This window comes from Ischnura elegans, chromosome 3 (genome assembly GCF_921293095.1).
Source record: "Ischnura elegans chromosome 3, ioIscEleg1.1, whole genome shotgun sequence".
NCBI classification, from domain to species: Eukaryota; Metazoa; Arthropoda; class Insecta; order Odonata; family Coenagrionidae; genus Ischnura; species Ischnura elegans.
Genome location: NC_060248.1, coordinates 26,576,774 through 26,604,759, shown reverse-complemented (window position 1 = coordinate 26,604,759; position 27,986 = coordinate 26,576,774). Strand labels below are relative to the sequence as shown.

The window sequence follows — 27,986 nt, the reverse complement described above, 5'->3', positions numbered from 1 at the left end:
GGAGGACAGGAGGGGAGAAAGACTTGTTGGCAGTTGGGAGGGGCGGCAACTGTGGGAAGCAAGAGGGAGGGGAAAAAACAGTCGGGACTCCAACGGGCACGAGTACAACACAAGGACCACCGCACACGGAGGGAGGCCCGAAGTTTACTCGCCATTGGTGTGTCCAAAAGGAGGGAGGTCATATCGCAGAGGCCAGAGTGCATGGTGGTGCATGGGAGAGCGTCGCCGTGGACTTCGCAGTCCAAAATCCCGGCTGAGATGGAGGAGAGGGATACCTCACCAGAGGCAGACACGGCCGCCGCCGGCCTGGCAGACGAAAAGGACTGTCGGGAATCGAGGTGGCAGGTCCCGGAGCACACCGTCAAGGCTTACGACGAGTGGGCCGATAGATACGAGCTGGTGAGTCCCCTACATCTTTTTATTTCGCTCTCCTCTATTTTCGTTCACGATCCCGATAACCCCGAAAAACTTGGACTTGATAACGCGACTGGATACTCTCCATCGTATATTTCGAAAATGCGTCCATGAGTTCTCATCCCACCAGTCGCGTTTTAACAAAAAAGCGTCCCACACGATCGCATTAATTTTTCCTTTTCTTTTGGTCCCATGGCCCCCCATAAATTTGGGAGCGCACAATCTTGTTGTTTTGTTTTGAAGATCCCGTCCTCAATGATGCGTGCAGCTGTTATCGCGACGGAAATCGTTTTTTGGAGGGCACATGCCCTATTCCGCCCAATCGTTTGTTATATTTTTTAAATTTCCCTCTGAGTTAGTGGCATCGAAGAGCTGAAAATTAGGGTGGGACGTTTGAATTGTTTTCAACGTTGCCGTTGGTGACTATGACATAATTTCCCATTAGAAGAAATGCGGCGGTCAAGTTTTGTGATTTCTTTCAGCTAACTAACAGCTTCAATGAAACGTTCTTCAGTGAATGAGTAGTTGGCACTTGACCGAACCTCGAGATGGGCAGTTATACTTATGATGATGACCTAGCCAAAAGTCATGTCCGAAAAGGCACTTTCATTATCGTGTCCGAAAAGGCAGAAATAACGAAAATAGTAAAAGCAGTTCGAGGCCATAGTAACAAAGACCAAAAAAACTCCATTGCTTCAGAATTAAATTACGGTTTAAACCGTAGAAGATATATATTTAATGTACTCCACTTTACGCTGGCACAATAATATTGGTATTTTCAACCTTCGACTCCAGATCAATTTGCACTTCGAAGTCATTTTTTACATTTCCTTAACTGGTTTTTGTGCATTTATTTTCGTATTGATTCTTTTTGATCTGGGTGCAAATACTCCTCAAACGCGTACTGATAGTATATAAACTGCACCTTGCAAATAGAAGGCTAAACATTTTATTGCGCTAAGAGAATAGAAAATTTTGACCAATTACCATTCACGATGAGACGATAGTGACAGCAGTATTGATGCATTTGACACCAGCACTTCGGTTGATGGACTCATGAACACCTATGCCATAAAATTTGGCCATTATACGCATAATAAATTTTTTAGTCTACGTCACAAATTATGGGATGGTATTAGTTGCTAAAAAAAATCCCCTATAGTTTATGTCCATTTAAATTTTAATAGACATTATGACTGAGAGAGCCAGCTGTCAGCCAGTCAGGTGATTGATCAGCTTTATATTTCGTTGCATAATCGTGAAAGCTAAATAATCGTTGGCTTTTGCAAGGTAGGTATTATGAAATGTAACCACATCTAAGAACAAAGAATCTCCGTTGGTAGCTCATCAGCAGATATGTTGCGGGTAGTCGACAAGAGGGAAAAATTGGGAGGGTCTGAAGCCATCTGGCTACGTGTCTAGGGGAGGGTTGAGGTTCCCTTGGAAGGAAGAACGCATTTCGAGGGGGTTTTGAGCTTGGAGCACACTCTTCGGGAGGCGACTAATCGAACCCCCAAGACCCCCTCTCCCGCTGGCTCTGGCCCCGTTCTAAACTAGTATCAGACCAAGATGAAATAAAATTGTCATTCGCATGACAAAATTCAAAATACGTCCTTATTGTCCTCTTCCAACTGCCGCTAAAAATGAAGTAATTCAGCAGTATCTTCTCATTATTTCTGGCGTTAAGAAAGAAGCTCGAAATTTTGCTTGAACTCTGCCACAATACTCGACTAAACACAGAGAAAGTTACTTCTGGATTACAAATTCTGTTTTGTCGAAAAGAATAATATAAATTGTGTCCTCATATCAAGGAAATTATAAATAAACGGTGGAACCTAACCTCAAACTGGATTACCCAGTCCTGGCATTTTCTGAAGCATATTTAAGACATAAACTAAGTGCTGATGTCGCTGACGTCAAAGTACGTCAGTTGGATGAAAATGTGTCAGACTCGACTCAACAAGCTGAAAATATTTTTGATTGAAAAAATGCATAGCAAAATATATAATTGACTAATCTGCATGATGTGTATCCTAATTTTAGTTTTCAACATAGAGAGATATCACTGTCGTAAGGCCTGGTTTATTAAGTATTTTTGAAAAGTTGGACACTCCCATTATAAATCCTCTATTGCGAGGTGGTCCATGCGAAGAAAATTGGCGTGAATTTGCGGAATTTATCCGCCCTTGGCGTAGTCCCATTCCACATCTCACCTTTCCAAACTAACCCTCGGATTGAATAGAGAAGCGAGAGACTTAAAATCGCGTGATTTCTGCGAAACCACCTTCCTTCAAGCCTTATTCTTCCATGGTAAATATAACAATGCCATACATACATATTAAATTTTTCGTTGGTGGGTACGGATTTATGGCATTCGTTTTCGGAGCACATTCAAGAGATAATTCTCATTTTAATACGATTTCCTCTTCTCCTTAAATTAAATTATAATTATGCATAAATTATTTTCACTATTATCATAATTATGATTCAATTTCATATTAAATAAGGAGAATGTAGTTGGAATCTGTGTCAAACTAATATTTGGATCGATGACCGATGATGATAGTCATAAAATATTAGAAAAAGAAGGGAAGATAAACAGACTTTTTAATAGCTAATTCACTTCAAAAGATACGAATAGGAATAGAACCAGAATCCTCAAATTCGCCTGTTGCTATAACGTATTTAGCTAATAAGACATAAGGTTCTGACGGAAAAAATGCCGCACCTCTGACTTAGAGACAGCTCGATTAATCTTAATATCTTCGACTCAAAGTCCTGGCTTTGGCTCGGAGTGGTGATTTCAGCCTTTGTCTTTACAGTAAAAATTCCATTTCGAAAAAATTGACTTGAGCGCTGCCTCGGAAAATTTTTGGAAATTGTATGCCCAGGAATAGATTTTACAAGTTCTCTTTATTCTTCAGTCACATTTATTTTTATGTGATCTTTATACACTGCGTACATTGTTTATGAAGAAACTAATGAAAACGCAGAATTTTATAATTACATAAAATACTTTGGATCAATTCAACTGAGTGTTTTTTTACACCTTTTATATACGCTTCACGATAGACGCGAGCGATGTGGGGGGCCCCTAAGCTCGGGGCCCTCGGCGATCGCCGACCAGCCGACTTAGCCAGACCGCTCCTGATAGAGAGGCAATATTTCTCCGATTTAGACGAATTGATCACGAAGGATTGAACGCCGGCAGGACAGTCAGCAAAATTTTTCTCGCTCAGCCCACTTCCGCGGGATAATACCTGGAAGCATGCAGATTGGAAAAATGTACCAGTAATAGCAACAAGTGCTCGTAGACAGACCTCAAATATTTCCATCCACATGAAATCTCTCTCCTTCGTGGTGGGGATGACGTAAGTACGACCTAGAGTCGCATTCCCATCCAGATATTTTTCCACGCTTTCACGCTCAAGAGCAACAGCGGAACCGTGGAACCACTTTCCAGTCGCGTGGAGTTGTTGTCATGAAATAGTCGGAAGGACACTTCCCCCACCTCCCATACGGAGGCTGAGACCTTGAATCGGTCAAGTTCATACCTTGTTGCCTAGAGTGGGAGGTGGAGCAGATGACGCGACCGCTTAAAATAGAATTCAAAAGCGTGACTTAAATAAGACAGAAGTGCAAACATTTCCTCAGAAAAAGGACATTCTTCCGGGCATTACAAATCGCTCGAAATGGAAAGCCACATACGTGCTGAATGGTACCTACAATCCTTACATTGACTCACTGCAGCACTTATTTGGCTATACCGTGCAGGCACGTAGCTTAGGGTGGAGGGTTTGCCCCAGGAAAATTTTTCCCAAGTGGCAACCACCATACATCCGCTGAGTAGGCCAATAGTCCAGGGGCATCTCTGGCCTCCGATTTTCAATGTAGTAACATTTCATGTCAACCACCAAATCACTTTGAAGCAAAATATTCATAGAGAAATAGCCTTTACAATAGAACAACCTTTCACTACATGGTAAGATTCAGTGCATGAAACTGGGTAGTCAACACCACAGACATTGACGTCAACATTATCTTTTTGGCGTATAAAAGTCAGCGGTATGATTAGACTGACTCCCTGGACTGCGGGCAGATAGTGCAGCGCCGGAATGAAATAATGCTAATTTCATTGGCGTTTTAATGCGGGGAGCATGATAACTAATGGACAAAGTCTGCCTCATGTGCAAATGTTATAAATTGATACTTGGGTCTCAGATCCAACTATTTTCAAAATTGGATTGCGTTAATTACTGCCACCAGAGCCTAAAATATACAAAAATATTCGAAAAATCATACGGATTTCGGAAAAAATACCAATGGAGAAGTCATGATAACTACGGAGTTGCAGAGATGGAAAATATGACTTTAGAGTTCTGTTGGCCAAAGATTTTGCTTTTTCATGAAATCTTTCCGATGCGCGAGATTTGAAACAAAATACTAATGTAAGCAACCCGCACGCCACAAAATCGCCTCATGGAGCTAATTCCTGGCTACGTGACTCTTACCGCGTCGAATATTTTAGCTATTAATGGCTCCTCTTCTCCGTGTCCTTTTCTATTGCCTCTAGGTCTAATCTATTGATAATCTTTGGGGGTGCTTCTCCGTTGCATTTGCGTATGAAATTAATTTAGTTTGCATACAATATAGCCATATTCACGAATTTGCAAATGAGAACACATCAGACCCGCTCAACCGGTCGAATATTGACTTTCCCACGACGTATTTCCTGTTTAAAATGCACGCTATCAATTAAAACATTTCATTGCATGTAGAGTATACTTTTGCCAAAATTTGCCAGTATCTCAAATGTAAAATATAGCACCTGAGAAAATATTGGGGAAAAATGTTCAACTCTGAGATACAGATAAATTTTGACACGGGTCCACCGTATTGACCCTAAAAATTTCCTCATAATAAATATTTGCCTTTTTAAAGTAGCAAATAGTTGCATTAAAAGACAGGTCGAGTGATAGTGATGCCTCTTCTTTAGGTTTCCTCTCCCTTATTTCGAATAGATGAGTGAATTTTTAAGCTCTAATTTTTCTTTTCACTACACGCATTACAAATGGTGCATTGGTTTTCGAAGGCTACCCCAGCGCAGCTTTAGAGAAAAAGGTTACCGCGATATTAATGCTTTTAGCATCTGCTTACTAGGGGAAACAAGGGAGAAATGGGACAGTGGGAGGTATGGGACCATGGGCGTGCCCAGCGGGGGGCGTACTACACAGGACAGATTGTAGTAATGAGTATGGTGATGGATATGATATAAAATCCATGCGAAAAGGGGGAGCCAATTTAAAATTTTTCTTCCCTCAAAAAGAAGACATTTGTTTCATGGGGAAAAAACATACTGTCCTGAAACTGAATTCTCCAATTTTGCTTAAAGGCACTGAAAGAGTAAAATCATTGTTTACATTTACAACTACTGCCATAAATCATATGAATAAGATCAGAAATTACTAACATATCTATAACTATGTATTTTGAATCAATAATTTATTTTTCTTGCCATTCTACTACATTTACATTGGTGTCCCATTCCTCCCGGAATGAGGGAGGACAATTCAGAAAATGCTAAGTTCCACACTGTTTACCTATTTTTATTTCTCGAGGAAGTTAAAATGGAATTTAGAAGGGTCAAGGAAATCAAGGATTGCAAAAAATCGTTTCAAGCCGATAATATTTTAACAAAAAATTGTATTCCAAGAAGTGCCCCAGTCCACCCTATAGCCTCCCCTGCACAATATACCTGACGTCACGTAACGAGAAGAGCATTTTTATACTGAAAATTTTCCGGGAACACCCCTGCACACTCATAAACTGCCCTCAAGTGGTCACTGAATTCCAGGACGGTAGCCAAGATATGGTGCCACATTATTAATCAGCAATAACACATAGGAGGAGAAAAGGGAAGGGATGGAAAGCACAATATATTTCGACGTAATGCCTCGGTTTCCTCTTACTTTCGTTTTCGTGTCCTTTGGGGGGAAAGGAATGTTTGCCCATGCCTTTCGGTTTCCAAATTTACATCTCTTGTTTTGAATGTTCGGTCACTTCCAGAGATAGAGAGTGGAGTGTCAACAATGCCTTTCTTTCTTCATATTTCCTGACCTATGCTTTTAGAGCGAACTTGAAAGTGAGACCATTGTATAATATTTTAAACAACACAATAGCTCCATTCTCCTTATTTCATTTACACTACCCAGTTCTGTATATTAAGTTTTTTTAATTAGTAGTTTTCCTCCACAATAGGGTGGTTTCCTATTATTTTTTTATTGCCTAGATCGAAATATTATTACTCCTGGAGTACGTATTACACGCTTTTAGATTTTTAAATGACGATATCTATTTTTCGCGATTAAATGAAAAGTGAAAATTTTCAAGCGCGCGAAAACGAGACACGTAAGTATGAATGCCGGGAAATCTTTCTCCGTGTGGCGTATTTCTGGTTCCCGCTGCCGCCCTGTGAGGTGACCTTGAGGCGAGTTGAGCGTTGATACGACGCAGGCTGCTAGCAGGTAGCTGAGTACCCTGCTGGCTGGTAGCGCTTGGCTTAAATAAGGATTATTAATACCTTATCAAATGAAGAAAACTCTCCGACCTTAGCCAGTTTTAGTAAGTGATTATTAAGACATGTTTCCCTGAGCTCTGCGCCTCATGCATGCATTGGTAACCTCAGACGATGTATAACTCCTATATTCTCGTATAGAAACTAGGCCCCTATGACGTCACGTGGAGCGGCATCGCATGGGCGCCAATCTGGCCCTTTTCAAATGAGGATAAAAATGGACCATTGCCATTCGTCTAAACCGGTATTTCTAAAACGAAATAATTTGTATATTATGAATACAGTAATGGTGGGTAACGAATCGCAATCAACGCCTTTCGTTTTATTTGATGAAGGAAACTTCCCTATTTCACTATGCTTTGGCGTTCTCTACTCACTTTAAAATGAATTCGAGATATACTATACGAAAGTAGCGCCTATTTTATTTTTTATAATCAGGGACCATTAACTATACCGTTGGCTGAATTAATACTAACAGCATTAATAAATCTACAGCAACGTTTTCGAAAAAAATTCCAACGCCACTTGTGAAGCGGTGGAGGTATATTTTCCGATCATTTCATTTCTAATTCTTCCGGCATTAATTGAGTCAGCTATTTTTAATGGGTACAAATTATGATTCTCCTCTTTACATTAATGTTCCAATATAAAAAATAAATAATGAACAAGGAGGGATTTTATTCCATCTGAACTCTTCCGGTTGAAAACAGAGAGCCTACGGATATATGCGACCTAGAGAAATATTGCAATGAGCCTTCAAGCGTATGATATAATTAGAGCAAATTTAACTGTTTTATGTGTGTCTTGATGTAGTTGTTCGACAGATATATGAATGAGCCAAAAATCCTGAGCTCTTTAAGTGATTATAGTTTTATCTACTATGACGTATATTTTGTGAGAGAGTAACAAGGAGGTTGTGAATATCTGGAGGGGGCACCACTGGTTTCGAGCGTGGAGCGAAGTGTGGTAGGATAGGACCAAAACATTGACAATCCCATAAGGGTCAATGCTTACTATTTGGTGACATTTTTTGTTATAATTCGGTAGCACATTAAAGTAAACTATGGAACGCACAATTTAAACCTTTTTTCTTACTTGATTGGTAGGCTTCGCGAAGTTACGAGTCAAGCATCTTTTCCCAGGGAAAAATTATCATCAATCACCACGGTTACGCTCTAAAACCAATTCAGCTGAAAATAAAACGTTGCGAGTTTAAACTTGTCATTTCCCAACACTTATAATGGAATTGAATTTCATTATAGACAACGGAAATTAACAATTACAGTAATAAATTATATTTTCAAGGATACCCCTACCAGTAAAGAGGCTGACAAACACAGAGTTTATACATTAATAGAAGTATCGCGAATAATGAAAAAAATCCTGTGATAATCACCGGAAAAATAGTAATGATTATGGTAGCATTTTTCACTTAATGTAGTTCATTTTCAGAACAAAACTTAGCCACCTCAAAATATCAGTCGGAGACAAAGTCCAAAAATTGTCAATCCAAGATGGCGGAACTTTGACCACGCCAAAAACTCGGATACAGTGCCTCCAGATATTTACAACCTCCTTGGAGAGTAACGCTTGGCATTGTGGCTGCGATGGCTTCAAATAACCACAAGGCACAGAGAGCTCATTATTTCAAAGAGAAAAGTAAAGAAAACCGACAGACACGCTGTCGCAACTAGCAAATGTCCCCTTATAGGTAGGATATTCGGTACAAATAAGCCGTATATCTCGAAAACAAAGAAAACTCGTGCAGTTGGTAATTCATGAGGTACAAGGCAGTAACGGACACAGAAAAAACTCAAGGGGGGCGCAAAAGATATCTTGAGCTACCTCGGCTTTCATACTACAAATTAATTTTTTAATTAATTTAATTTTAGTTAAATTAATTAAAAATAATTTAATTAAAACAAACTAAATTATGTAACTAAAATATAATTAAATTAACTAAATTAAATTTTAGATACCGTCTTCATACTACAAATTAATCCGTATTAAGAGCTAGTTACACAACAAAATCATAACCATACCTTAACGCATGAAATATTTTGAATGAGTGGATCGGAGCATAACATCGGGTGTAAAGGCCGTTTTACACGGGGCACGCACCTGCACAATCTGACGTGTGTACGAAGGCGCAGTCAAAATTGCATCGTGTAAAGCGGTGAATTGCTAGAACACATGCGAGAATGCGTGGACGTGAGATGGCAAAATAGCCCCTTCATTGCATTCAAATTTCTTCAATGCATTCGCGCAATTCCACGCCATTATAGAAATTATTGCAGCTCTAATCTGCGCAATTCCGTGCCCCGTGTAAAACGGCCTTAAGAAACTGTTCGGGAACACCCCTCAACACTCCCCTCTCAATACTTCACGCCCTATCCATACCTTCTGTTTCCTCCGCATCTAATCTAGAAGCTGCCGATCCTCACCCACCATGTCCAGCACTTCCTTGTCCCTCCTTTTGGATCACTTCACCTTCTCCATACCCACATCTCGAAGGCCCCCAGTCTTTCCTCGTCCTCAATATCCTTGCTACCGCACCGTACAGCGCTAAGGGAGTAGTAAGGGGGTATCAACTGCTCTTTGGTAATAAGAAGTCACTCGAACGTAAGACTGATGGTGAGTTCAGAAAAGACTAGAAAAAAAAGAATACAAGAGCCAAAAATCCTGAGCTCTTCGTGTCATTATTGTTTTATCGACCATGACGTATATTTTGCGGGAGGGTAACGCTAGGTTGAGAAACTGGGTCATTCGAAGAACGAATATGATGGAAGCATTTTTGAAAGCAATTATTTAATTATTTCCGGCGACGGAAAACGCCAGCGCAAGCCACCTAAACGACATTAAATGATTGCTTGAGATGGGTAGGTACCTTAAATGGATCTTCTCACCCACCTAGAACAATCCTCACCCACAGCTTCCAGTGATGATGACAATGAGTAAATTGGAGTCTTCACAGATAGCCATCCCATCATTGTGACACAAAGGAAATTGGATGCGGGGCTATGTGGCAAGTCCCTTCAGGAGTTATCTTAAGTTGTATAATAAAAGACTACTTCGAAATCCTCTCATCGGACCCCTACAACGTTCATGCTTGGAGCCAGAAATGGGAACTGAACCTAAACTTGAGAATATGCACTTCTGTACCTTTCTTGTGTAGGACGTCAAAAAATAAATATTGTGGTATAATATGTATATGTTGTGGACAGGGGCGTACCCAGGATCAAAACTGGAGGAGGGTAAGCCGTGGTTGTTCAAGTTGTAACACAGAAAAAGTTAAGGAAACTAAAATTTCAAAAAAATTATGACAGGGCTTCATAAGTTTTCAAGAATGCTTGCGCAAAAAAATATTTTAATTACATGTTTTACACTGATTTGGCTTTTCTTGGATTTAAAGAAAATTTGTTCATAACTTTCTTTTTGAACTACATTTACTTTTGCTTCTAGGGGGGGCAGCTGCCCCCTTCCCCTTCCACCCGCCCATGGTTGTGGGTGGTGCTGACTAAAAGGTGTAGATTAAACCAAGTATCTACGAGTTACAATAACATCAAACCTCACTTGGGAGGACTCCAACAAACACAAAAAATGTTTGAGGCAGAGCCCAGAAGAAGTTGTTAGGTTCCGTCACGGTTTGGGGGAAGGTTTTTGGATGAAAAAGTAAGGGAGAGGTGACTCATCGTACCCGTGGGGGGGGGGGCACCTTGAATACACGACTAGGATATGGGAATGCGCACAATGGGCGCAGGAATATGCAATTCGCGAGCATTATAAAATGCAAAGGAACACTGCTCGATTCATCAAAAACTGCACTTGGGAGGAATCATATTAGAATTTCAGAATGTTTCTAGGCCCGACAGAAACGATAAAATAAGAAATGTTTTACCGGATGGAATTATACAGGAATTTGTTTCCCGCCCCCCCCCCCCCCCCTCAAAAAAATAATGGACTGCTGAGCGGGACTCCGAAATCAAAGATTCTTTTATTTATTGAACGGATTTTCTTGTTCTAACACCACCCGCAACACACCTATTGAGGCGGTTGATGGATGTAAATGCCGCAAAGAACGTGTATGGATACTCATTCGCTCTTTCCATACTCACTGGAAACTTAATCACGACGACAAAGAACGGATAACCGATTTCTCATTTCACGAATGAGTCAGTCCTTAAATTGAATATACTCCGCTATCAATGTGAATGAATGTCGAAAAAAAGTTATCTTTGCGCTAAGTTATCCTCATAGAGTACCTCGTTGATTACCTCTTCGTACTGAAACTTGAATCGCATGATCACTTTTAGTCCCTGTGAGGAATACGCTATGAAATAATCAGAAGCATTTTTACTGGTAAAGAAATAATAAGCACCAAAAGCCAGGCCAAGTCAGCCTTCAATAAGAAAAACAAACAATTCACCGCCAGCAACATTAAGAAATCGCTAGTGAGAACTTTCTTAGGGAGCGTCCTCCAGTGTAGTGAAACTTGAACACTCGGAACGCAACTAAATCCTATGTGGCCAGCAGCATATCTGGGAGGGGCTTGGAGGGGTTTGAGGGGGGAGAAATTATAGAAGTAATTAACCGATTGAAGACAAAATAAATTTACGTCCATTTGGGGTAGTGAGACTGTAGCCAGATAATGTTTTCGCTAAGGATTCATTTGGATGAATACATTTAGGAATAGACACTTTTATTTAGACTTACTCTTTCAGGGATGGCTCCAGCGATAGGGATTCCTGTTATATTCTTCGTGCACGAGCACCTATCTAATGCACCCCATAAAACGTACTTTAACCAGAAGGAGTTTGCAAATAGTTCTGAACGATTGCAACACCAACATCGGTTTTCATTGCAAAAAGAGTAGTGATCTTCAAATTGGAAGGCGAAATAGTATTCATGATTTTACCGTCAAATATGGTGCGAGATATGGTAATTATCTCGTGATTCTACAGTTCGTTGATCAGTGGTGAAGCTAGGGGGCAGTCCACCCCAGGCGCAGTTTTTAGGTGGGTTCACGGTGGAGGTTAGGTACATGTGGCGGGACTGTAGAGCCAAACTCAAAGCCGGTTTTTAGAAACAAAAGAAATAGCAATAAAATATCCGTAGGAAGCACTTAGCGAGAGATTCTTGCACTCATACATCAATGTCGGCGTTCATCAAAACATTAGCGAGGAACCTGGTGAAAATAGCGTGAAAATCAGCAAGGGATTTGGTGGATTTTGAATTGATGGAATTCATTCATTCATCGGTCGTTCAATCATGACCATGAGGGTACCCAGCGAGGGGCAGATGCTCCCCACACCCTAGAAGCAAATATCGCAAATGTCTATAATGGAAAATAATATTTTTTCAAGCAAATAATTTTAAAAACTAATAAAGAGCTGTTACAGTTTCCTTAAAATGTTGGTTTCATTCACCTTTTCCATGCTTAAATCTTAACTATATCTTCAACAACCATGGCTTGCCCTCCCCTCTATTTTTGAGCCTGGGTACGCCCTCCTGACATTGGTTGACCTCAGCCATCCATCCCACCCTATGTAATGCTAGTTGGGTTACTTCCTCGTATCTCTTCCTTTATACTTTCTTCTTTATTTTCCCCTGGCAGTGGCGCAGCGAGGAGGTTTTGGGGGTTAAACCCCCCCCCAGAGCTCAGAGAAATATTAAAGTTTAATCCATTTTACTTAATTGGATTGATATTACTAATAGAATAGAGTAAGGATTAATAAAATATCCCTCAGAAAGCCGTAAAACTCACCATTTTGAACTTATTTTTTTATGTGTTTAATATTTTAAAAGTTTATCTGAATTCCGCAATTTATTAATTTGGCACCTACCGCTTATCCTGGTGGGTATTCCATACCCCCACACACCCCGGTATTAGTTGCATCTGAACCCCCCCCCCCAGCCTTAATTCCTGGCTGCGCCCCTGGTCCCTGGGACTTCCTCTTGAGGCATTCCCCTCTTGTTTTTTTCAATTATATTCATTCACAGCGCTGCCACTGAGCTAGCTTGTTACTTTGAGAGCATCGCGATCTCCGGCAGGCAAAGCATTCAAGATCATGAGTTGTCCAGAGCATACGGCAACGGGGCAAACTCGCGGCCAATCGGAGCGCTTTATGTAAAGTTTCTGCGGTTTAAAAATGGTACGTTTTCGACCAAAGCTTAATAGGGTTGTCCTATTATTTTTTTATTGCCTAAATCGTACTAGAGTACGTATTTCACGCTTTTAGATTTTTAGTGTTTTAGATTATTCTCAGGCAGTTTTAATAGGTGATTATTAAGAGATGTTTCCCTGAGCTCTGATCCTCATGCATGCATTGGTAACCCCAGACGATGTAAAACTCCTATATTCTCGTATAGAAACTAGGCCCCTATGACGTCACGTGGAGCGGCATCGCATGGGCGCAAATCTGGCCTTTTTCAACTGAGGATAAAATTGACCATTGCCATTCGTCTAAACTGGGATTTCTAAAACCAAATAATTTTTATATTATGAATACATATACTATTGGTGGGTAACGAATCGTTATCAATGCCTTTCGTTTTCTTTGATGAAGGAAACTACCCTATGGGTGATTTTGGTTCCTTCTGGCATCAGCTATCCTGAGTTAAAATTTCGTCACATAATTTTTTCCCCACCCTGTATAGCTGGTAGATTCTTCTTCTTTCGTTAAAAGCCATTCCTAGCATATCCAGCAGTTCGAACATCTTATTCCATTCCACATTGTCGAGGGCTTCCTCCAGGTCCACGAATGCCACGTATAGTGGCTTATTTACATGTATTGTTTTCTATATCATGATTCTCTCAAGCAGAGTATTTGCTTTCTTGGTTCCTCTGATTGATTTGGGAAATAAGCGTAAAATGTTTTAATCATAATTGCAGGGGTGGGTGAGTGAAGACATCTTGGGATGAAAAGTTGTTGTTACATTGAATTTTTGTATTAATCGCGGCAGGGCCGGCCTTAGGGCGGGGCGACGGCCCCGGGCCCCGCGCTTTGGGGGGTCCCGCGTTTGTGAAAAAAATTAAAAGATACGATACTTTTGAAAACGCAATTTCAACTATTACTGTATTGTTAGGTCCGTGCTAGACAAAAGATAATATTATGAAAAAGGAATAATAATGCAGCTAAACGGAGATTTTTGGTTTTTTTCATTTCCCCAGAAAGTTTGAAATCTCTCCATAATGACGAACTGAAAGCAAATTGTGAACAACTTGAACTTGAGCTTAGTATAGGTTTGAATGAAGGGTTTTCCAAAGACATTTGTAGATGGGGTATAGAGTTAAATATTTTAAGTGAAGGGCCCCGCACTGAAGGTTCGCCCCTAGCCCCGCACCTGCTAGGGCCGGCCCTGAATCGCGGTGTCTTATTAGTGTTCAATTGTCAATTCTATTGACCCTCTTTTTGTTTCTCCTTTTTATGCATGAATAACGTTTTTTCGCCCCAGTTTTACGTTGTCTATGTGACCATGAAGGTGGTCAATCAAATCAGTTTTTCTTGATACGTCTGCGTCCATCTCCTACTTTATTGAAATCAAGAATGAATGAGCGAATCCAATAAAAATAACACGGAAATAATAAGATATAGATAAGTTAACTCCAGAAAATACACCATGGCAGCTAAGAAACCACTCAACTCGATTACAAGACAATGCGTGAGGCAGTTGTCGGTTAGTTGAGCAAATTATAGGTGACACCTAATTTTTCTATTAAGGCTCCAATTACGCTGTGAAATTTATTTTTCGTGCAGTGCTTAATTACAAACTTTCGATCAACCGGTCTTTAAAGTCAACCCCAGTTACAGCACTGATTCCCAAGCCACATGGGGGCAAATAATTTAAAATCTCCCGTGAAATTTTGGAATTTAATTTCGGAAAACTTAAGTTACAGTAGGTATTTGAGGGTACCTCCGGGAACATTGTTTGTCACTTTTTTCTCGGAGAGAATTTCACCAGCTAGCACAAATTGTCAACCAATATTAATAACTCGGATGCCACTCCTTTCAATGACAGAATATTGGCAAAAAAATATAGAAATTTCGACATTGTAAAGAGCAAAATAGCTATATTTCTCAGTCGGAGTTATCATATTTAGGGGGAAATAAACATCGGTGGCGATGAATATTGGTATTTAAAACTCAAAATTATAGTTTTGTGCGCATCGTTAAGTGATTAGTTGACTTATTGCTGAGCCCTCCAAAGTTATCCAAATATTACGTAGGCAACCCGCGATGCATTTTCGTATTTTCTCTTAACTCCACTTTGGATTACCCGAAGAAAGCGCATTCTATAAGTCGATAACGTAGACTCCCCTTTTAAAAATATTCATCGAGTCATAAGTCAAAGAGGGAGGGAAATCACGGGATACTGCAGACGATGCCATTTTCACTTTTTTCCATATTTCCTTGGATTTCAGGACGCAGAAATGGCATAATCAAGTAACTTCACGTCTGCTCGACTTAACCTGGCAATATTTTGCCATGATCTCCACGGTATCAATTGAAGAAAACGCCTCTACACGGTTTTCCGCGGAAGAAATGGGGAAGATGCGAATTAGGGCTGCGGGTTGCCTACACAAAACCATGATGACATTTTGGGACATCATATTAAGACAAATAAAAACTTGCACATGAGGGTTTAAATGCCTGAATTATTAATAACGAATGTATCTTTACCCAAAAATTTGGACACTCTGAAGGGAAAAAATGAGAGACAATTTTGTTGATTAAAAAAATTGAGAGTTTCTAACAGAAAATATTAAACTAATTAAAAGAAAAAATCTGAATTATAATGTCAACAACAGATGCCAAGCATTACATTTCCTTTGGAAAATATGGCACCCTGTGGTTCAGCACCCCTTCCAACACATTTGACTCCCATAAGTGTCTTCCAAATGAACCCCCAGCAAAATATCTCTGGCTACAGCTTCACTGCTCTCAATACGAATTTTGTGTAGGAGTCGTTTAGCATCTCGCAATAAAAGCAGCAGACGAAGCAAAGTACCTAGGAGCTATGATAACCTCGAACTTATTGTGCGGAACACATTATTATTTAAGAAAGAAATTAGGATTCGTCAAGCGTATTGTAGGAAGATTTTCGGATGAGAAAGTGAAAGAAAATATGGTTTCCGGTGAGTAATGATAACCTCGAACCTCTCATGGGGGGCACATATAAAGAATATTTGTGGCATATCCCTGAAGAAATTAGGATTCGTCAAGTGTATTGTGGGAAAATTTTCGGTTGAGAAAGTAAAAGAAAGGTGCTATTTTGCACTCGTCCGACCACACCTTGAATATGCAGCGAGCACATGGGATCTGGTTCAGAAAGACTTAATCCGCGAACTGAATAAAATACAAAGGAAGGCTGCGTGGTTCGTCAAAAACTGCTATGGGCGTACAGACAGCATTACCCAGATGTTAAACGAATTAGGCTGGGAGCCACTGGAGACTCGGAGGCTGCGTGCTAGGCTTAGATTGCTTGAACAATTGAGAATGGATTTCTTTAAGAGTGACACGGAGAACATAATATTAGAGCCGTACTTTATTTCCAGGTCCAACAGAGGCGATAAATTAAGAGAGATGTTTTGCTGAATGGTTAGATATGCAAATTTTTTTTTCCCACAAACCATAAAGGATTTCAATAAATGCTAATCGTAATTTCCTCAGAGCACTTTCTTTATATTTGTAAACTGCTAGTGATCTAACACCCCCTGCCACACGCTTTTTAGGTGGCTTGCGGTAGCTAAGTTGATCAGGAATTGCTGACATTTCAATTTTATTTTTAGTATTACCTATAATTTTTTATAGTACATTTTCTTATCATGAATGAGTCTGAGTTCAAATCTGGATGTTTGTGGTTTGGCAAATTTCTATTATCTAGATTTATTTTTGAGATGCATTTAATATTTTTGTTAATTAAAGTTTTTGCTATTGAATATTTATCATTAAAAAAATTAAGTTAAAACAAGCATGTATTTTCAACTGACACTGGCAAAACTCTAAGATGGGAAAATTCAGAATAATATCAAAATGTTAAAAGGCATTCATCATAATCATAAATCTAAAATACGAAAAACTTCCACATAATGCCAGATGATATTAATTATGGTCTTCCATCATCTCACTTGAATTTTTAGGCAAATAAAGAATTATATCAATTCCTCTCTTGCCAATTGAAATGGCTTATTGTTAGTTTAATAAAAAGGCAATTCAATGATGACGAGATTTGTATGTATTGTGGCGTATGATTATGCCAAATAAATTTCAAATCCATTAATTTTATTTTTAGGACGTGAATTCCAGCAATTATAGTGGAGCTATTTCAGCATGTAAAGCCATTGCAGATTATTACCCTCTGTCAAAAAGGAATGATGTGAAAATCTTGGATGTTGGCGCTGGTACAGGAATGATTGGATCATATTTAAAGAAGAATTATTTCAAGTACGTATGTATTTTAAAATAATAATTAATTTAAAAGTAAAACCTTTATGGGGTAGCATGTTTAGTCATTTTTTGGGTAAGAAATAATTGATAAGCTTTACCCAAATACAAGATAGGTATTTCATCACATTTAGCAAAACTATAAAATTTGAGAAATCCATTTAAATTTATCAGGTTTCCACTCTTATATCATATCTCTGTAATATTGTAGGTATTTACTCTGAAAATATTTGAGCAAAATGCTACATATCTATGTTTGTATTAATTTGAATTTTCTGCTGCTGTAGCTCATTACTTTGCTAGCCAGGTCCCCCAAACACTCCACTTCTTTCTCTTTCCTACCCTCCTCTAATTCTACCTTTCCCACTATGTATATTACTCAACAAGCATCGAATATAATCAATGAAATGGCATCAAAAGATGCAGTGAAAGCGTTGAACAGAAACAAAATTTATGTCATTGCTAAGGGAGCCATCATGAATGGATCTACCATCTCTTTTTGGGCTTTTCCCTCCACTATACAATAGATGCTCTACAATAGATAATACACAGTGAATTCATAATTTTCATCACCAAATTGTTAAATACTCCACCTACATGATCTGAGTGTAATCAGGGGCAAATTGGTCTGAGCTAATGAGATGACTTTGACCTCACAATAGTAATCTTGCCAGAAATTTGTATTTGATCAGAAGCCCCAAATGGCAATGATTGATCAACAAAATTAACTAAGACTTTGTGTCTACTATGAGCTATAAGATGAGTGGTAAATGTGAGTAATCAAAATTGTTCATCTATGCGCTGAACATAGTGAGTGCTAAAGTACATATTATATAAGGACATTTTTGGCCATTACTGATGCCTTCATCCCCCAATACAAGAATAAATATAAAGCATTACCGTAACCTCTCCCCCACCCATTTGCTAACATATGAGTTTTCAATTTTTTATATTTGCTTTATATTTAGAAAACCAAATATTTCACCCTATATTTTAAGTATTTATTCAGTAATGTCACAAGATTACAATATAAAGGAGCACTACTATGCGCTTAACCGATACTTTGTATTAGGAAATTTATAAAAAGGTTTATTCGTAAAAAATTACTAGCTAGCGTAAAGTTATATATGTACTGCCTGGACATTCTGTGTAATGTAGGAAAAAATTACTTTATCAGCCTTTACATTGAGTGAAAATTGAATATGAAACCATTGGTTATCTACTTTTTAGCTTGCATTGCACTAATTTTCTGCGAATAATACTTTCTCAATATGTATCTGAATTTCAAATACTACCAAAAGTCACCAGTTTTTTGTGGTAAGGATGCACGTCTCACTCTCGACATTAGATGTTACTAAATTCAGGGCAGATGTTACTAGAAAAAGAATTGAATCTTACTTTTCCTTTGTATAAAAACAGTATATTTATTCATTCATAGCATAAATACCTATACTGATTCATGGATTTTTTCTCAACTTCTGATTCTTGTCTTATCCAACTGTTTGTCCTCTTGCAGAAACATTGATGCTCTCGACCCTTCAAGAAAAATGTTGGATAAGCTAAGGGAGAAGAAAATATATGGTACCATATGGAATGATTACATTGGCTTCTATCAGACTCACATCCCTGATGGTAATTAATCAATAAAATGATTAAATCGGCTATAGAAGATGGCTCAATAAGTACACCTTCCCCACATTTCCAATCACCCACATTAAGAATGGGACATTGGGAACTGAGAGGATGCTGAACCTAGAAGGACTTCCAAAACATGGTTAGCGACCTAACATTAGAGGTATTTATTTCATTACCAAGAGTGAGGAGAGTAAATAAAGTTTCCCATTTTCCAGGGAAAACCCAAAAGAGCCCAAATAATTGGTAGAGAGATGCTGGGCAACTATTGAACAACAGTGTAATTGCTATTTAGTTCACTTTAGAGTAGGACAATAAACAAAAAAGCCTTTATCAATGCCTGAAAACATTTCTTAGTATATATGTATAAAGATTCAACTTGAAGGAACCTATAAGTGCCATCTCACATTTTAATCAAGTGTATACAAGGTGGAATAGGCCAGATTAAATAATGGAATACAATCCTAAATCAGGACAAAATAAAAGTAATAGGGGCAATAAGCTAAAAATAAACTCGTTCTATTCCATAATCCTGATGTGAAGAAATTAAGATATTTTGGTCGTACTAGAAGCGTACTTGGAGCAGTACATGAATACATATTTTCTTAATCTCCACTATAAGAAGGAAAAATTAACCGCATATCAGAAAAAATCCTATGACCAAGGCCCCTTTTAATACTAAAGTTGGCGTAACTCAAACCTTATTGCCTACATTTGTTTAAAAATGTTGGTCCTTTTCAGGTGTAGCTTAAATAACAAATCCCCTCCGAGTAGAGCTGAACTCACTTCGGGAGAATTCATCATAATTTTTACTCTTAAATCCAATAATTTGCAGCATACATAAACCTTTCCATATCTGATCCAACTTTTTAAATGTTTGGATACAAAAACATAATATTCCTCAACCTATTGACAGCAAGTAAGGTGGAAAGTAACATTTGCTATAAATAACTGAAGTCCAATTCAAATCAGTATGAGGCAGCAGTCCTCTACCCAAGCTTTCAAGACAGCAAATTTGGCCATAAGACATTTTCAGACATACAATTCGAGACATCTGATTCTGTAACAAACACAGGGATGCTGACTTACAAAAAATATTGGGGGGGGGCCCAAACCGGGGATCTTGCCCTGGGAAATGTTATAAGTAGTGAGTTTTAAGTTTTTTTAAGCATTTTAGAAGAGTCATATGATCAACGTTAGAAGCCTGATAACTCGAATCTCGATATCTGGACACTACGGGGAAAATCGACAAGACTGACACATTTTTTCCTCACGCCCATAACGAATTTTTGAGGGGGCTCGGGCCCCATGGAATTGGCGCAAACACCGCTTTTGCCATTATTATCCCTTGCGTCATACTATCTTTCAAGTAGCTAACTGTGGAGATAAGCCCTTCATAGAAACTAGCGATAAAGACATCCAATACAAGTTACCAAATTTATTTCTTTGCATTATCAAACAGATTACTATTTAGCCACAAAACCCAACCTAACTAGGGGTGATATACATAGTTGTTCCTTTGGGGAGGGAAGGTAGATGGTTCAGTACTTCCTGAAACACCTTGATGGTATCCAATACCTCTTAGAAATATGTAATAGCAACTCTGCCTCTGATAATAGAGAAATGACTATTAGATTTCTCAAATTATCTTCAAAAATTGTTTGCTAAGTAAATGAAATTAAAATACATATTTGAGACCTACCTCAATGAATACAATCTTTTCAATTTAATAGGGAATTTCAGGAAGGAAAGACCGTATGATAAAATAAGTAAATACATAAATGTGCTTACACGGGTCATAAATATGCATGATTAAAAAGGAATCTGACAGGGTTGAGTTGAAAACTTTATTTGCATTAAGTGGACATGGAATTACCTAATATGTATTTAGCAAAAAATTCATATCAAATTCAGTATTTAAAAAATATTATTTTTTTTTAATTTACATGTACTTTTATTGTATTATTTTAGGTTATTATGATTGTGCCGTTACATCTGGAGCATTTACTGATGATCACATACCGGTATCATCAGTTTGTGAGTTGGTGAGAATAGTAAAGTCAGGTAATTATTATTGTCAAAATTCTATAATGAGGTAGTTCATCTCAGCATAAAAAATAAAGTACACTACTCATTTTCAAGGAGTTAAGAATATTAAAAGCTAGGTGAAGAAAATATTTTTAGAATAAGGGTGAACATTTTTCAGTAAAAAAATTAGATTTCTCGTGAATGGTGGTAAACTTTTGACTTATCTCATGAATTTTCGTCTGAAGACTTTCACAGCTTCTTTTATCTATGTTGCTGGTGGTTTTCGGGTATTGCTGTGTAGAAAACATTTTAACTCGACGTTTCACTCCTCCTACTGGGAGCGTTATCAAGAGAATGGAAGGAATTTATACTCGTCCCGAGCTTATATATGTTTTTTTCGCTACCCATTGTTGTGCCGGATTTGAATTAAGGAAGAAGGAAGGCTTAAGGAGCACAAAAGGGCGTTAAAATTACATCAGTGGGACGCATCAGCTGTTGCTGAAAATTTTGCCTCCAGCCCTGGGCATAGAATAATGTTTGACGCTACATGGGTATTAGCGAAGACGGAAGAATACCATCCGCGTCTTATACGTGAATCCATCGAGATTGCGAAAAGACCTAATAACTTTAATAGGGAGGATGGGTATAACCTCAGCGGTATATGGAGAGGGTTCCTAGCACAATATAATGGCCAACGGCTATCGGCTAAAATTCAAATCCGGCACAACAATGGGTAGCAAAAAAACATATATAAGCTCGGGACGAGTATAAATTCCTTCCATTCTCTTGATAACGCTCCCAGTAGGAGGAGTGAAACGTCGAGTTAAAAAGTTTTCTACACAGCAATACCCGAAAAACACCAGCAACTTATCTCATGAATATGCACCACTAAGGTCTTTCAACTAGTGATGGCATAAACGAATCTTTTCGTGGAGCTGCCTCAACGCTCACAGCACACTCCAGAGAGCCGCTTGCACAGTGTGACTCAGCAAAGCATTTCTGGGTTGAGGGAAAGGTGGTGAGGGGGGGATTCCTGAATGAACATTTATGATGCAACATTTCCTGGATCACAATTTAAAAAATTGATTTCAAATCAATCACCTATTGCATGGTCACAATGCTTAACAGGTGATGTAACTCAGGAACCATTTCTGCCAATACGTTATATCTTTCATGGAAGACGGAAAATTTATTCTGTCTCCTGTGCTTAGAGATGACGACAATTTAAAAAATTCTGCAGTAACAAAATATTCTCTCAGAAACTACATGATCATGTTAACAATTCATAATTATTTTCCTCTATTAATCTTAGTTGTTTGAGATAGAACAAATTTTCATTTTTGTCTCGTATTATTTTCATAAATTTGCCGTTGACGAAAACTTTTACAAGAGCATCTCCAACCCTTTATCTTTCATGATGCATGGAAAATGCAGGAGAGAGAAAATTACTATAAGGGTCATATGAGATTCTATAGAGTAATACCCAGAAAATTAATCGGGATAATCTTTCAAGTGACATGAAAAGATGAGCAGTGGCCTACCTGCAAAATGTGCCATGTGCTCCTTTTGACCCACCAAACGTGCAATGAGTCTCACATGGAAAATATAAGTGGAAGGAGTTGTGTGCCCATGGAGTCCAACTTCCACCGCTCATGACTCCAACACAGACTGTGCGCTGAGGAAGTTATGAGCGCTGGGAGACTGACTTCACCTCACACAATTCCAGCGCACAGTGAGTGCGAAGGGAGTCATGTACGCATGGAGTCCGACTCCCACCGCTCACGACTCCAACACGCACAGTGTGCAGTGAGGGAGGTCTCTCTCGCCTCACAGCGCTATCTGCAGAGTCGCACATTTGAACTGACTCACTCGCACAGTGCCCATGACTACTTTCAACCCTTCTACCTTCTTTCTATGCAGGTGGAGTCATATGCACAGTCATAAGGGAAGAAAATCTCACTAACTCCTTAGAGTATTGCAAATTGGAACCAACATTCCAAGATTTAGAAAAGGGAGGTAAAATTGAAAAGGTATGTGATAATACTCCAAAAAATATAAATTATAAGTTGTTATTACATCAGTTTCCAAAAACTATAACTAAACTAAGGGCCTAAATAAAAACCTGGAACCAAGCCAGCATCCCTCCTCATATACATATCCTGTGTACTAGTTCGAAAAACCTTCTCTTACCACTCTCTCTAGATTCTTCAGAAGCTCACACGAGATATTGTCAATGCCTACAGCTTTCCTGTTGCCTTACAGATCCTCCACATTTTCTCCCAAATACTCATAATCTTGTTTTGCTCGGTTAGCATTCATGAGCACTAGGTTGTGGTCTGAATCCACATCTGCTGCAGGGAAGCTGCACGAATTTTTCACAATTTTCCTAAAACTTTGTCTTACCACAATGTAGTCTATCTGATATCTCCCCTTATCCTTTCACCTCGCCTTGCATAGTCCCAAGATTCTTCCTTTCTCCACTTCCCTTTTGATATTTTATAGCCACTCCATCCTCATCATTGTCCTAACAATCCATGTTCCTACATTCACTGCTGCCTTCTTCTTCTCCATATTCATGGTCTGCTTTTCTTATTTCTTGGATGATGGTGCTGATGATAAGTCTCTGCTAGGGTTTTTCAAGTTAATGACTTTGAGGACCATGCTGAGGTCAAGGATTTTTACGTGACATCATCTCGTGGACTACCATTTGTCTGGGTCCTACCCATTGACCTATATGGCATTGATGCCCCTACCAGCATTTATTGAGAACAATACCCAGGGTAGAACATTCAGGGTAGAACAATGTAAAACAAAGTGCTATTACTTATAAATAATTTAATTCTGTCTACTAGTATAAAGATTAGCGCCATTATCAATACAAGCAGAGAGATCAAATGCAATATTGAGCCTTATATATCCAAAAACAGGAGGAGCTGAGAGGGAGCCTTAAGGGGTGGTGGGTCAAAGCATAAATGTATGCTCCACCCCACGCTGTTATATGTACTTTTATGCTTTTACCCAATCTCATAATCCCTCCTCTCTTTGTTGGAAATACATGGCTCGATATTGCAGGTGATCTTTCTGTTTGTCTTGATAATGACACTAAGCGTTGAAACTATTGGACAGCATTCAATTTTTTGTGGAACAGTACTTTGATTTTGCTTTGTTCTACCATGAGTACTATCACTTAGGCACTTAAAGGGCTATTTGAACACTCAAGCCTTACCACTGCGACAAGGTGGTAGCCCAAGGCAAAGGCTGGTTGCAATAGGGACTGAAAAATAAAGGAACCAATAATTTTTCCTGTGTCCTGATCAATCACCTACTTCTTGAGCTCTTTGCAGTGAAAAAATCGACTGCCTAAATCCTGTTGCAGATGAGTTGATGACTTCACGAGGTCATACCAAGTGATTCACCACTTCTCAGCTACTCCTCAGCCTTGTTCATTATCTTCATATGTTTTTTTGTTATTTATACTGTTGTGAGTGATTTCTTCCCTTAGTGAAAATGCCAACCTCAGGAAGTAAATGAATATGAACTCTAATAACTAACTCACCAACTCATGGAAAGTAGGTGGCAATTTTGTGGTTTATTTATCTTTAATTAATGGCAAATTTCTGACTGGAGAAGATTTCTTCCTGTTGTAACATATCTTTTCCTCCCATATACAACTACTTTAATGAATTGCCACTTTGAATCCTTGCCATTTGAATGAAAAGAGAGAATGACCCTGTTGTAAGTTCTCGAACAAAATCTCATCTCATGATATACACCATATACAAGTGTTATACATGCATGATAATTGAACTGACAATATTTTTTAACAGAATTATAACCAAGTTAAAAAGATGTGGTTCACGAAAATATTAATGTTTTGTAAAAATTGCCTCTTGAACCCATCAAAACAACATGGAATGTATATGGGGAGCTTTTCCTGCTTTGAGGGTTACTTAAATCCAGAAAAATTTTTCATTCTTAGGGTTCGTATATAAAATGCATTGGTTTAAGGAATATGGCAACCAGAAGACATCGTGATTAGGTCACGATGGAGGGAAGGAAATAGGTTTTTTGACCGGGGATCGCAAGGTATTCTTTGACCATCTAAATTACATCTTTTTGACCTTGGTGTTCTCCCTGAGTAGCGGCAGTGGTCAACAATATCTGATTTTGAAAAAAAATATGATCTGAGATCCTTATATAAACTGGCAACTTTCCCGCCCAGGGCAAATTTGTAGGAAATACGTATTATTAATATGAGATCAAGAGAATTTTCTGACCATCTAAATGACTTTTTTGACCTCTTTTCGACATCTTTTGAAGACGTCTTATTTGACGACTTCTAGACCATTTCAAAAACAAACATAGACCACGTTAGTGATGAAGTAAATATATTTTGAATTAACGAGTAATCTTTATGAAAATGGATTCCAGAATGTCCCAGAACTGCTAAGCAAACTATTTAAACAACTTTTGCTCATCATTTTTGCTGGTCATTTTTTTTCTTTTCAAAACCAAAGTAAAACCATTGACCATATCATTACCTATAAGACATCTAGAAGATGCCTTTTTGACCTTGGTGTTTTCCCTGGGTGTGGTGAAGTGATTTCCACCATTAACCCTTGGGCTGTGGGAGTTCACGATTCAGGCTGCCAGCCAGTGCAGATGAGACTCTCTTTTCTGGTAGGCACCCCCTGCCATCGGGGCTGGTCTGGTAGAGTTAAGCCCCTTAGTGATCCCTATGGTGAAGGAAAAGTGCCCAAGTGCAAAATATGCATGTAGCAATAACGATTTTGGGTTAATGCTGCAGCCAGCATGCAAAACGTATAAAAACGTTCCCACACTCTAAGAGTAAAAAGTAATATTTCACACTGACAACTAGTCTTCATCATTCATTGTTACACAGTAGCAGATACAGAAAAAACTCAAGGGGGGTGCGCAAAAGATATCTTGAGTTACCTTTACTCTTATCCCAAAGAAAATAATCAAGTCACATACAGAGGTTAAGACAATTTTAATTAAATTTATTACACACATATACAAAACAATGCCCTCTTATGATATAAAAAAGTTATAATTGTGGTTCTGCATTGTTTGGCAATAGGGGCGGGGCGGGCCCGTAAGGGAGGGGGGCCTTTGCCCCCCATCTGTATCCGCCACTGTTGTTACATTCAATGAGGATTTAATGCATTCAGAGGAACACTATGAATCAGTAGTTTTTTTTGCAAATGTGGAATTTTTCACAAAATATCATTAAATCTAATCCGTATTTCATTGTAATAACATCACATTCAGGGCATAATATATTATATAATATATATATATATTATGATTTCAATGATACCTTAGTGCACTTGTGAGAGGATATAATTCTGATAATATTTTCTTATTTTCCACAGGTTTCAAGGAGAGTTTTCAGTGGATACTGGTTCCGATCAAAGGGAGTTTGCTACATGCATAAAGTGTTATGATACTCCTATGAAATATGATGATTAGCACCTAAAAGACATTAATGATATAAATTAAAATTAGACAACAAGAATGTGTATGTGAATCCTCTCAGAAATTCAATTTTTTAAATTAACTTCAAGGAGTATATGTGATTTAATTTGTACCTTTGTTTTCTCTAATATATTGAAATGTTATTATATACAATATTTGGGTATTCTCTGATCAACTTTATGTCATAGGTATATGTATTATTTATAAAAAAACTTGCGATAATATTTTTTAACTGCTGTGCTATTCTTTGTGGTCTGATTAATTAACAATAAATGTCAACAATAATTTGTACACATAACTTCACACTAATGGGTATTAAGATAATGTTATAATGTTCATTAAATTAATAATATTTACAGAGCCCAGAAAAAGGCCAGAAGTTGGGTGTAGAGCAGTGGTGGCGCGTGCGTATACGCATGTTAGCAAGTGCACACCCAAAGATGAATGAATTATAAAAGAAAACTTTAGTTTTAAGGTTTTCGCAGCGATTAGATGCACTATTATAATTCATATTCGGGAATACGTCTGCGTGCTATTAATATTTAACTCAACGTTTCGATCCACTTACTGGGAACGTCGTCGTCGTCGTCCTGACGACGTTCCCAGTAAGTGACGACGACGACGTTCCCAGTAAGTGGATCGAAACGTTGAGTTAAATATTAATAGCACGCAGACGTATTCCCGAAAATGAATTATAATAGTGCGTATAAAAGAAAACTATTCCTTTGCAACGAGAAGGATAAAAATCCTGTCTCCATATGCAAGAAACATGAATCTCCGAACGCTACAGCTATCTCCTTTTCGAATTCACCGCTCTACAAGTGTGCGATCCCGTGGCACCGCGCCGGGAGCATTTTCGGTCTATGCGATCGCTTGAGGGTGCTCTGGTGGGACGAAGTATGCGGGGGGGGGGGTATGCACAGTTCAAATGGGTGATGGGAGCAGACTCAAAACCATGCGAGTGCACACGCGCATATTTTTGGTGAGTGACTCACAGGTAGTGTAGTGGTGTAGCCACCACCTACACTACCTGCCCCCAGGATCCTATAGTCCGTCTACAGAGTTATCTGTATGGCCGTTTTATACACTACTTCCTCTTAGGGTGTAAGGAAAGGAGAATGAATTTCACATACCGTCACTGGTAAAGGTGTGTTTAGAATAATTATTTTCATGCATGCTAATATTATTTCTGTTCATGCAATTTTAAGGGTAGAATATACCAGTGATATGTTTTGCTTGCTATGTATTCCATTACGACGAAATATGATGCTCATGGATTAGTATTAACATAGTATAATTAAATCATCCTATATCTGCTGTAATCCACGCCCTAGATAAATAACCACCAGCCGCCACTGGTGTAGAGACAGCTGAAATACATGTGATCTTTGCCC

General features: G+C 38.6%; 1 protein-coding gene across 1 annotated transcript; it reads left to right on the top strand.

Moving 5' to 3' along the window:
* On the top strand, positions 1-26,664 carry LOC124155574. Its single transcript, XM_046529523.1, has 6 exons — positions 1-399; positions 17,282-17,433; positions 18,950-19,065; positions 21,037-21,129; positions 23,014-23,123; positions 26,490-26,664. Exons 1-6 carry the CDS (start codon positions 202-204, stop codon positions 26,559-26,561), a joined length of 741 nt encoding a protein of 246 aa, XP_046385479.1. The 5' UTR covers positions 1-201; the 3' UTR covers positions 26,562-26,664.
* Positions 26,665-27,986: the final 1,322 nt, after the last annotated feature.

What these genes read in the sequence shown, in the direction of transcription:
- LOC124155574 (XM_046529523.1), top strand. Translation starts at nt 202, where the DNA reads ATGGTGGTGCATGGGAGAGCGTCGCCGTGGACTTCGCAGTCCAAAATC. An exon ending in GGGCCGATAGATACGAGCTG is followed by an intron (nt 400 to 17,281) that starts GTGAGTCCCCTA and finishes TTTTATTTTTAG; the next exon opens with GACGTGAATTCCAGCAATTA. An exon ending in TTAAAGAAGAATTATTTCAA is followed by an intron (nt 17,434 to 18,949) that starts GTACGTATGTAT and finishes GTCCTCTTGCAG; the next exon opens with AAACATTGATGCTCTCGACC.